Raw genomic sequence first — 12,118 nt, 5'->3', positions numbered from 1 at the left:
ACACCAGATCCTCAACATTGAAAGTACGGATAATACTTCTCAAGATTCAGCTGGTCCAGGGAACAGAGAGATGTACAGGACACCTGTGGATGCCACCTTGGCCCAACCTGTAAGAAAATCAAGCTTGCCCACAAAGAAATCTCCAACCATCCAAGGAAGACAGAGTATCCTTGCTGCGGATTCATTACTCAACTAATCAAAAGAACATTCTGCAAGGGAAAAGCAGACAAGAGGATGGCATGCTGTCTTCCCGGACTCAAGACACAAGACATAACTCTAAGTCATTGGACAAGAATCCACTGGTGATGATCCATATCAGCACTAATGACACGGAGTCATAGACTATCTCACAGATAATAGATGACTGCAGGAAACTCGGAAGTGGGCTGAAGAATGTTTTTTCTGAGATCCTGCCTGTCCTGCAAGCAAAGGAAGACAGAAGATTCTGGAAAGGAACCACTGGCTAGATAAATGGTGGAGGACTTTGGTTCTACAGAACATTGGTTCACATTCTATGGGGAGAGAGGGCCGTATAGACTGATTGCCTCCACCACAGTAGAAGGGGAATCAACTGCCTCAGGAATAGGCTGGACAGAGTAGTCAGGAGGGGGTTAAACTAATAAAACATGAGGGTAAAAAGAGGGGTGATATAAGCTCTCAGAACAGAATAAAGATATCAAAAAAATTAGTCAAAGAACCAAAGGACATGAAGAGAAGAAATTGTTTAACTATACACCAGTGCTAGAAGGCTGGGTAACAAGGCTGGGTAACAAACAAGAGGAATTGGAATTGTTCATTTATGAGCATAAATTAGATATAGTTGGTATTACTTAGACCTGGTGGAATAATTCACGATTGGAATGTTAAAATCAACAGCTATTACCCATTTAGGAAGGACTGAGTAAGCAAAGGGGGAGGGAGAATGGCACCCCGTGTTAAAACTGACATTACCTGTTTGAATCACCAATAGCTCAGAAGAAAATGATCCTGAATGCTTATGGATCAATGTCCTAACAGCTAAAGCACAAGATGGCATTTTAGTTGGTGCCTGCTACAGACTACCATATCACATTAGGGAATATGCTGATTGATTCCTTATGCACCTATCTACAATGTGTAGAGATAAAAGCTGCTTAATCATTTTGTACTTCAATTTGAGCGACATACGCTGGAGGTTTCATGCTGCCAGTACTAAAACATCCTTGGAATTTCTTAATATTATAGATAATTTCCCAACTCAAGAAGTATTGCAGCCAACATATGGGGGGGGGGGGATTCTGTATAAGACTTGGCCTTGAGAGATACAGAGGAACTCATCACAGAACTAAAAATTAATGATAGCTTAAGGTACAAGTGATCATGACTCGATCACATTTATAATGTGAAAACAGAATAAAGTCCAGACCGGTAATATATATATTTGGTATCTTAGAAGGGCCAATTTCACAAAGCTGAAAACGATTATGAGCCAAATCAACTGTGAAGAATAATTTAACCAGAAAAATGCAAATGATTATTGGGAATTGTTTAAGAACTCTTTACTAGAAGCCTAAATGCTACAACCAAGGAAGAAGGCTGTATTGGCTAAAAAAATGACCTGATTTAGAGGGAAAGTAAAGACAGCTATAAAAACTATATATTTATAGACAAATGGAAGACACAGGAAATTGACAGTAATGAATATAAATCAGAAGCTAGAAACTGTAGAACATTATAATAGAAGCACAAATAATCAAAAAGTGCAATAGAGGGATTTTAAATCTTGCTTTAAGTGAAATGTTCATCTCAACCTTTAACTATGGTATTGTTATGGATGCATCCACAATACCAAATCAGAAGAACAAGACTATTTTAGTATCAATGATTTTGCTTTATCTTTAATACATAAAGGACTGCTCAGCAGCATTCTACATGTGGGTTGAGTAGTGGTAGTCATTTCATGCATTCTTTACCATGAAAGAAGGATTAAAACTACTTTGCATACCATACACCTGATTTTGAGAAGTCTTCTGACAAAAACCAAAAAGATATGGCTTCACATACCTGATAGTCTAAGGTTAAAATAAAGAAGCAAAAAATCTTCCCCCACAGGAAAAAAAAAGAGAAAAGAAAAAGGAAACGAAATATATTCCACATCACAAGGGAACGTAAAAAAAAGCACACATTTTTTTCTTTGTTGGTCATCCTTAACGTAACTATGGAAAAATATCAATTTATGAAACTGACAAATTACACTGCTCTACAGCCAAAATGCTTCTGAAATAAACGTTGTCAAACTTTACTAATTCTGGGTCACTGAGAACAAAAATGATGCTTAAAATTGTTGATTGGCTCTAGTTTTCAAGATATGCTATTGGGTCAGTATATACAACCCTTGACTTGGGAATGCTGGAGGATAAGTGAGTTATAAAGGGACGGGATCTCAATTTAAACCAAAAATGACTAAAATACATCTTTGACTGGATCTATGAATACATCTATGACTGGGTTTGGACAGTACTTGCTTTTTAGGCAAAATAATGAATGATGCAATCTGAAGCTGGTATTGCATCATACATGATATGAATTGCATCATGTTATTCCTAGAAGTCACGGATGATGCAATCATAACGAAGCTTACATCACTCTGCTGAACAAATTGCCGTATATCAACTCTAGAAATCATACAGTGTCATGCTCTCTTATTTGTCAGTGTTTGATTTTGCAAAGGGACACATTTCTGTTTAGCCAAAGCGAGCAGAGATGCCTCGTGCAAACAGTGCAGATAACTTCTGCAATGTTTGTGGTGAAGTGACTTTTGCATCACAAAAGTGCAGTATAACCACTATGGTTAAGAAAGCCTATCACCTTTATTTTGGCTGCAAAATTGGAGATCAGGACAAGAGGTGGGCCCCACACATATGCTGCAACACTTGTGCAACAAATCTTCGCCAATGGTTGAACAGGAAAAGGAAATCTATGCCTTTTGCGGTGCCAATGATTTGGAGAGAGCCAACAGATCATACCAGCAATTGTTACTTCTGCATGGTGCCTCCAGTTGGGAAAGGTGTGTCAAAGAAGAAAAAGTGGACTGTGCATTATCCAAACATTCCATCAGCTATACGCCCAGTACCTCACGGAGAAGAACTGCTGGTTCCTGATGCACCAAAATCATTCTCACTTGAGTCAGATGAGAAAGAGGAAGAGGATGAAACTTCTGGTCCTGAACCATCAATGTTACAGAACCCACATTTTCTCCCATCCTCCTCCTCTGAACCACACCTCATAACACAAGGTGAACTGAATGACCTTGTCAGGGATTTGGAACTACCCAAGAGTAAGGCAGAGCTGTTGGGCTCCAGACTACAGCAGTGGAATCTCCTGGCAGGTGATGTTAGGGTTTCCATGTTCCGTGACCGTCAAAAGGATCTTGTCTCATTCTTCTTCATGGAAGGTGAGCTTGTAGCCTGCAACAACATCGATGGTGTGATGGCAGCCCTCAACATCGTTCACAATCCAGATGAGTGGAGACTGTTCATTGATTCATTGAAGACGAGTCTTAAAGCTGTTTTAATGCTTAATGGCAATGTTTTGCCATCAATTCCAGTTGGTCATGCAGTCCATATGAAAGAAACCTAGGACAACATGAAACAACTTTTGAGATGCATAAACTATGACCAACATCAGTGGCAGCTTTGTGGCGATTTGAAGGTTGTTGCTTTCTTGCTTGGTCTGCAGACTGGATACACAAAGTACTGCTGTTTTCTCTGCGAATGGGATAGTCGTGCAAGAGATTCCCACTACATCAAGAAAGACTGGCCACTCCGACAGTCATTGGAGCCTGGGAGGAAGAGTGTTCAGCATCCACCACTTGTTGAATCAAGGAAGATTTTGTTACCACACTTACGCATCAAGCTGGGTCTGATGAAGAACTTTGTCAAGGCCATTGACAAAACACAAGCAGCTTTCAAGTACCTCCGTGGAAAATTTCCAAGGTTAAGTGAAGCTAAGATAAAGGAAGGTGTCTTTGTTGGTCCTCAGATTCGTGAACTTCTTCGAGATGATGCATTTGACCATGCACTGCGTGGCAAGGAAAAGACGGCATGGAAAGCCTTCCAGTTAGTGGCAATAAATTTTCCCGGAAACAACAAGGCAGACAACTACAGGTTGTTGGTGGAAAACCTCCTCAAGGCATACAAAAGCCTTGGTTGCAACATGTCACTAAAGATACATTTTTTGCACTCTCATCTCAGCTTTTTTTTTCCACCGAACTGCGGAGCAGTGAGCGACGAGCACGGCGAGCGATTTCACCAGGACATTGCAACAATGGAGAAACGCTATCAGGGCAAATGGAGCCCATCAATGCTTGCAAACTATTGCTGGACAGTGACAAGAGATGCTCCATTTAATGAATACAAGAGACAAGCCAAGAAGCGCCGAGTAGACACTCAGGACTAAACTATGTATATAATAGTTTTTTGCCATTTGTTTCATAATATATTTGATTTATATAACCCTTTTGCTGATTTTAAAAGTGTTACATAAACAGGACAGGTGAAATATTATCATGTAAAGCAACCATAAACACATGAAAAGACCTAGGTTTACAATTTATGACTAAAACTCTACTATCTACACAATATACATAGACATAAAATGTAAAAACTTAAATATCTTAGAAACAGTAGCCAATCAGTTGTTTTAATTGTCATATTTGAATTCAGCACATCAAAATACATAATAAATAGCGTATTTTATCTCTGAAGCAGACGACTTCTCAAAAATTGTAGACCAGTGTTATTGCAGGCATGATATTATTAGCTTTTTTAAAAAAGGCACTGTCAAGTTATTAGATTATAATACATTCCAATATTATTTTTATATATTAATTCTCTCTCTCTTACCTGACATTGGAAAACACATTAAAATTACATATCATGTAATAAAGTTGTCTTTCACATAGCCATTCTATTACAGGAATTATTTCCATTTCTTCTGCTTTGTGTAATACAGAAAACTAGAAAAATGAAATAAAAAATAGTCATTACTTCATCTTAAACAGGAGTTCAAGAAGCATTTGTTTGAGACATTATGGAGTTTCCACTATTGCAATACATAGTTTATTAACTACACAGTAAATCTGGCATTTTATTAACTGCTCTAATAACAAAATCTGGTTAGTAATAGCAGCTGCATGGCAATAGCAGGCAAACAGAAAAACAGCAGCCAAAAGAGCTGATATGCTTGAGTGGCATTGTGAAGATCCTTTCTTCCAGGCTCTAGAGGATGCTCACAAATTATGTAGTGTGTGCCCTTCTCAGTGTCTAAATAAAGTACCGCACTTCTGAATGTTTTGAGACCCTGCATGTTTGAGGTGAGAGAATAAATTAGGCTGGATATTAATCAAGGAGTCCTACATGGCAACATACCTTGTTACCAGAGAGATAACTGCAGATAGCCAAAATTTTGCATTTCAAAAGGTTTTTGTTTTTTCTACAACTCCACAAATATATTCTTCCTCTCTCTGTATTCCCATACAAATGGAAACAGCGTGTTTCATTGTTTGTTGACTGGAATACATATATAACCATCTGTTTCTAGCACTGTGACTTTCAATTCACATGATTTCTATGCTACTCAAAAAAAGAGTAAAATGTACAGGAGGTTTATAGGTAGCAAGTTAACTGTTCTATTTTTCTTTCCTCATATTTAATTTCATTATAAACTTAAGTAGGTATGAGAAAACAGATAATTAACAGCTTCACCAATAAAGTACATTTATATAAAAATATATTTTCTGTTGCAATCAGTTATATGTAGGGATATAACAAATCAGTATTTATTACTGCTAAGTTATACTATTAGTAGCAAACCAGCATTTTTGAACCAACCTCTTTTTTTATATAAAGTGTCCATACTGTTTAATGCAGAATACTTTTTTTCAAGCACTGCAGTATACAACTGATCTAAAAGATGCTTGTTGGCAGACGAGGACATAAAACTATCATTTTGTTTAAATTACAATAAACTGAATGGTTCTTAAGTTCTTCTTTACAGTCCAAAATAAGACAGGAGTCTAAGACATAACTGTTCTTGTGAATATTAAAAAACAATCATAAAAACCAAGGCTGACTTTGTTATGTTTGCCTTCTGCATGCATAGGAAACAGTTCCAGAATTAATGCAGAGTCAGACAAAGCCAATAGGTCTTGACATCAGGCAATGTAACTGTTCCTGGATTGCTTCCTTATATTCTTTTTAAAACATAGCAATAGCTTTATCTGCAATTTGAATCAAGTCACAGATACAGGGCTTTAGTCAAGGACAGAATGTGATCTACACAGCAAAGAGTGATAAGACAATCAAGTTTCATCCTATAATAAGGATCTGTCTTTGTGTGAAATGCTATTAGTTTTTACTAAACTGATACTTCAACACTTGAAAGAGGATCTGTCTGTCTGACCCATCTTATACCTCATGACATACACCTCTATCCCGATATAATGCGGTCCTATATAATGCAAATTCGGATATAACGCAGTAAAGCCCCGGGGAGGGCCGCAGCAAGTAGCGGGGTAGGGAGAGGAACCGCTCCCCGCCCCAGCTCATCTCCGCCTCCTCCCCTGAGCGCGCCGCTGCAGCTCTGCTTCTCCCCCCCACCCCCCCAGGCTTGCCAGGCCAAACAACTGATTGGCGCAGCACGCCTGGAAGGGAGGGAGAAGCGGAGCGGCGGCAGCACGCTCAGGGAGGAGGTGGAGGCAGAGCGGAGGTGAGCTAGGGTGGGAAGCGGTTCCTCTCCCTACCCCAATATAACGCGGTCTCACCTATAACACGGTGAGATTTTTTGGCTCCCGAGGACCGCGTTCTATCGGGGTACAGGTGTACATGGTGATAAGGCTTTAAAGGCTTGCCATCATATTTACTGGAAGATGATTTTTTTTGGAAGAGGGGGGGAGAAATCAATCGTAATGTCAAATAACAAGTGCCTGTGTAATTGTGAGGCTACATTTCAGAGAGGATTAGTGCACAATAAACTTTTTAATTAAGAGATCTTCAGGTCAAAATCCTGATTAAATTCCAGTTAAAAGTGAGTATGATGGTCTCATTTCACTTTCTAGCCAACATCACCACACAATTCATAATGATTAACAATCTCTGCTAGCTGCACCAGGAAACAGTAGTTAGACATTACTGTGATAGGTGCTTTAGAAATGCCACTAGATTAGACAGTCACAGTATAGGGACATTGGTCATTACAGTTTATTCAAACAGTAAAAGTACAGAGTTTCTTGTAGTTTGAAGGTTTCATGTAAGGATAGAGCTTCCTGAAGCTCAGAGTCCTTGAAGGAGATCTTTTAGGTATTCTATCCCAGAATACTGAAGGACCAACAGCTTAAACTTGACTCAATGTTCAAAGTGGGGGGGGGGGGAAATGATGCACTCTCAATAATAAAAAATAGAATAAAACATCTGGAAGAGCCTGATATGAAAAAGGTCTAACCAGCACAGTTTCTGCAAAGGAAAATTGTGCCACTAATCTATTAAATTATTTTAACATCCTAATAGAGCAGAACTGTATTGACATAATTGATTTAGCTCTTGTCAAAAAGACAAAGTCCCTCAACAATAGGCTGTGTAGGAGGTCCGGTGTTGTTTAATACATTTACTAATGATCTGTAAAGGGAAGCAAGCAGTGGCACAGCAAAAATTGCAGATGATAAAGTTATTTAGGTTAGTCAAATCCATAGAAGATTGTGAGGAACTTCAAAATGATTTAACCAAATCAGATGAAAGGGCAACATGAGTGCAGACCGAGTTCAATAGTGATACATGCAAAGTAATTAACAGTGGAAGGAACAATTTCAGCTACTCATACAGGGTTATAAATTAACTGTATCAACTCAGAAGAGGGACCTAAGCACCATCTCAGTGAGGACCTCTGCTAAGAAAGAGGTGACATCAATAATCGTCGCTCTTTGAGAGTTACCTCTGTACACTCACACTTGTTGGATATCAGGTGCTGAGTTGCAAAACTTCCTTGAAATGCTGGTGTTATACGAGTTCAGCATCAGTGGGGAGTCCATAAAGATGTCTAGAATTCAGATTCTCTTGATTATTTGGGGATATATATTGACTAGTGTCGATGTCAATGGGTCAAGCCAATTCTTCAGCAAGGTTTTCATTTCATTATCCTCTGCCAACCAATATATCATAACCTTCACTTTGCTTGTGTTTAACTTCAACCAGTTCATCCTCATCCATGTTTTTATCTTATTCAAAGCCTGGGATAGCTGTGTGATTATGATGTGCATGCTGTGGCCACAAATCAAGAAATTACTTATGTATGTGCTTAAGACCATCTCTATATAGGAAAGCATGTCCTTAATCCCAATTTACTTCAGTGAGTTTTAGGGATGGTTAGCTAAATCAGGGCCTTGTTGAAGGATAAACAGAGCTGTTATTTGCATATTTGTTGGTAATTGAGCACGTTGCGTGTCAATTTCTTCTAGTGACTGCATGTAAATATTGAATAGGAGAGGGGAGAGAATTGAGCCTTACAGTACACTCCACATGTAAGGATTCTGATAAGCAAAGCGACAGTTGTTCACCACCAAAGAAGCCCCAAAGAAAGGATTCAAACTATTGAGACGGTTTCCTTTGACTTCTACCCCATCTTTCCGATTAGATAGCAGCATCCTATGATCAACTGAATCAAACACAAGAGATCTAAGAGAGCAGATGATTGCTCCTTGTCCATGAGAACGTGAAGATCATCCATCAGCATCATTTCAGTTCCATATCCTGGACTGATATCTGATTGGGTAAAGATTAAGGTCACAGCCAGTGGACAGATGCACTTTGGGACTGCTATTCGCTATCTTTCATATTAGCTTCCTCAAAAAGGGAGTACTACAACAAGTAGTAGTTGGCAAGGTTGACTGAATCTAGTGATGGGCTCTTCAGGATTGGGTGGACAACAGAATTCTTCATGGTGAGTCCTGATTATAGGCATCTTTTACCAATATTGTGTAAAAAGGGCCATCCATAATGTTATGCATTACAGGTCTGGAAGCAATCTTAAAGCAAATGGAATAAGGTCAGTGTCTCTTTTCCAGCCAGAACCCCCAAGAGTCTTTATTTTCCCTGTTATCTGGTTTCACAAGCACTCAATCTTTCAGTCCCTAGTTAGTTTAAATTTACACTGTACCCCAGCCTAGTGAGCCAGTGTATTGCTGGCAATGCTGGAAAGAAGGATACTCCCTTCCAGATTTTCAAAGGTTCCTCCCACCAATTTAATAGGACAGGACAATAGTATGTAGTCCAATACCAAAGAGATCAGTAGGTCTTTTGACATAAGAGGTTGCCACAGAGTTCCCATAAAACACAAGGCTATGTCTGCCACATCAAGAAGAGTCTACAGGGAACATCTGGCAATCATCTGGCCTTCAGTAATGAGAGTCTGAAACTATTCCTTCTGGTCTTGAGGCAATTCAATAAAATATGAGAATTTGCTGTAATTCATAAAGTCATATTTCACCATAAAGGCATAATAACTGGCAATCTTAAATTATAGAGCAGTTGAAGAATAGCTTTTGCAACTGAGACGGTCCAGGCACTTAAGTTCTTTATTGGAGGGGGTCAATCTGGACCAACAACACCTATTCCTTTCATTAACGGTATCAACTACCAAAGAGTTAGGTGTGGGATGGGAGAAAAATACTCCAAATCCATGGCCAATGCATAGTACTTTTTGTCAGCATGTGGGCGGAATGGTTGCCTGTGTTTCCCTTATCTTACAGGCTCATGATAGTAAGTAAAGCATCACTAACAGGCAAGGCAATCCTGCTCTGAGAGGAGATACGCAAAATATCTACCCGGGAGCACTGTACTTGTATTTCCTTCAAGGGGTTCCACAAGGCCTCTAAGATTCTTTTCCTAACTTCTGTAAGATCTTGAAGTCACCCATGGAGAATGGGGGTAGGGGCATAACCTTCTTGTCTGGTGAGGAAGAAGATGTGTTAGATGAAAGTCTCTCTTCCTGGGAAGAGAATCCTGAGGTGCCAGTGGCTGTTGATTTGGTAGGTCCTCTTGCATGAGGGCACCTTATAGAATTGGCCACCATAAGGAGCACAAGATGTCCAAAAAGAAAAATGCTGTGGGGGCATAAGGAAAAGGAGTGGGGCCCCAAGGATGTTCCTGTCAAGGTTGACAAGTCAGTCATCGACTGGTTTCTGGGGTCTCGTCCTTGGGATATACCTTAAAGGAGGAAGGCTGAATGGGAAAGTGGTGGAAACCTGGATGGAAATGTCCGAGACAATATCATCTAGCTCCAGTGGAGGAGCTATAGGTGTCAGTACCAGGTGAAGTGTCAGGTGAAGGTAGGAGGGAGGCGGTGGCAGATCCTTCCCTCCCTGTATATTCTTGTACCAGAGTATGAGAATGTATAGGGCACAGGCACAGACCGACAGATATTGCTGACAAGAATCTCTGATTGAAAGCGCATGGACATGCACACACCTGAAGTGGAGCATCCATAGGGACAGTGACTCATAACCTATTAAGTCATTCAGTCTATCTTTCCATACTACAAGTTACTAGTACTTGTGCTAAAGGAGACCTTTCAAGCTAAGGGGAAATAACCCAGGTTTCCCATCAAGTTCAGCACCACAGAAATAGACTGTACAGATTATTGCAGTGCTCTTTTTCTAATAGGCCTTAGCCAAACTGTGGTCCATAGACAGCTGACTGGTCATACAGCAATGGCTCCCCCTCTTTATTTCCAGCTGTAAATCACTAAAAGGCAGATAAAAATATACTGAGTGAGATTTTCAAAAATGCTCAGTGTTGGCTTAATGTTGTTCAGTGTTGTTCTGCTTCCACTGAAATCAATGGGAGTTTTACCACAGACTTCAAAGGGAGCAAATATAGGCCAATGCTGATCAATTTTGAAAAATCCACCTTAAATACTTTCCCAATACCACTTTTTCATATAATATAAGTGTAACGTGATGCCCCTCAATGGCTCGTTGACAGCAGGGATCAAACCCAGAACTCTGGGTCTAAAAGCAGAAGCCTCTTCTGCCTGAGAAAAATGACCCAGGTCTGTTAACTTGCAGCCAATAGCAAACTCATCAATCTGTATGTGTGGCGCACACATTAGAGGGGTTTGAGTGCCATAATGTATGATTTAAATATGCAAGTACTTTAATTTCCACTGATATGTTGTAAGATCATAAATAGGAGGTGTGGTGGATACATTCTACAAAAAAGTTTCAAAACTCCTGAGTTACAATTACTGCTGTGAATGTAAATTCTGAAATTATTATATAGATACCTTGGATACAAATGAAGCAGTAATGGTCCAATATTCTTTATTATGTCTAGCTGAATTTGCAGAGACAACTTGAAGATCGTATGGATTATAGGGAGCCTTAGGGTTGTTCCTGCTTCTTCTGAGACAATATACATATTCTCCACTATCTTTCAGTAATAAAGGTCTCTGTTAGCAAAGGATACATACATTAAATTACTGCACCACTTATTTTTCATAATTACAAATTGATTATGTACTTTACCATAAGTAGATAATAAATTCAAACAGACTGACTAAAAACAGAATGATGAATAATGGCATCAGAATTAGCTGGAAAATTACTTCTTATTACATCATATAGCTCTTCAAGTAGCATCAATCCAATTAGTCTTCTGTTCCATGACAGGAGAGTTTTTAAATGTTCACAGATTCCAAGGCCAGAAGGGACCTAACCTTCTGTATAACATAAGCCACAGAATTTCCTCAAAACGATCCTTAGAGCACACCTTTTAGAAAAACATCCAATCTTGATTTTAAAATGGTCAGTGATGGAGAATCCACCACAACCCTTGGTAAATTGTACCAATGGATAATTACTCATACTGTTAAAAATGTACACCTTATTTCCTGGCTGCATTTGTCTAGCTTCAACTTCCAGCCATTGGATCATGTTAGATCTTTCTCTGCTATATTGAACAGCCCATTTTCAAATATTTGTTCCCCATGCAGATACTTATAGACTGTACTCCAGTCACCTCTTACCCTTCTCTTTGTTAAGCTAAACAGATTGAGCTCCTTGAGTCTATCACTATAAGGCATGTTTTCT

The 12,118-nt window shown here is 39.3% G+C and overlaps 1 protein-coding gene across 1 annotated transcript in view; it reads right to left on the bottom strand.

The window, feature by feature from the left end:
* DNAH14 (dynein axonemal heavy chain 14) overlaps positions 1–12,118 on the bottom strand; it is a 499,756-nt gene that overhangs the window by 420,729 nt on the left and 66,909 nt on the right. Inside the window, exons 7-8 of the mRNA XM_034764559.1 lie at positions 11,314–11,478; positions 4,884–4,996 (exon numbers count right to left, since the gene is read on the bottom strand). Coding sequence (XP_034620450.1) covers positions 4,884–4,996; positions 11,314–11,478 — 278 coding nt within the window. The remainder of the gene's footprint in view (positions 1–4,883; positions 4,997–11,313; positions 11,479–12,118) is intronic.

This window comes from Trachemys scripta, chromosome 3 (assembly GCF_013100865.1).
Source record: "Trachemys scripta elegans isolate TJP31775 chromosome 3, CAS_Tse_1.0, whole genome shotgun sequence".
Lineage (NCBI taxonomy): Eukaryota > Metazoa > Chordata > Testudines > Emydidae > Trachemys > Trachemys scripta.
Note: the sequence above shows the minus strand (reverse complement) of the source record. Positions and strands in the feature narration are given on the sequence as shown.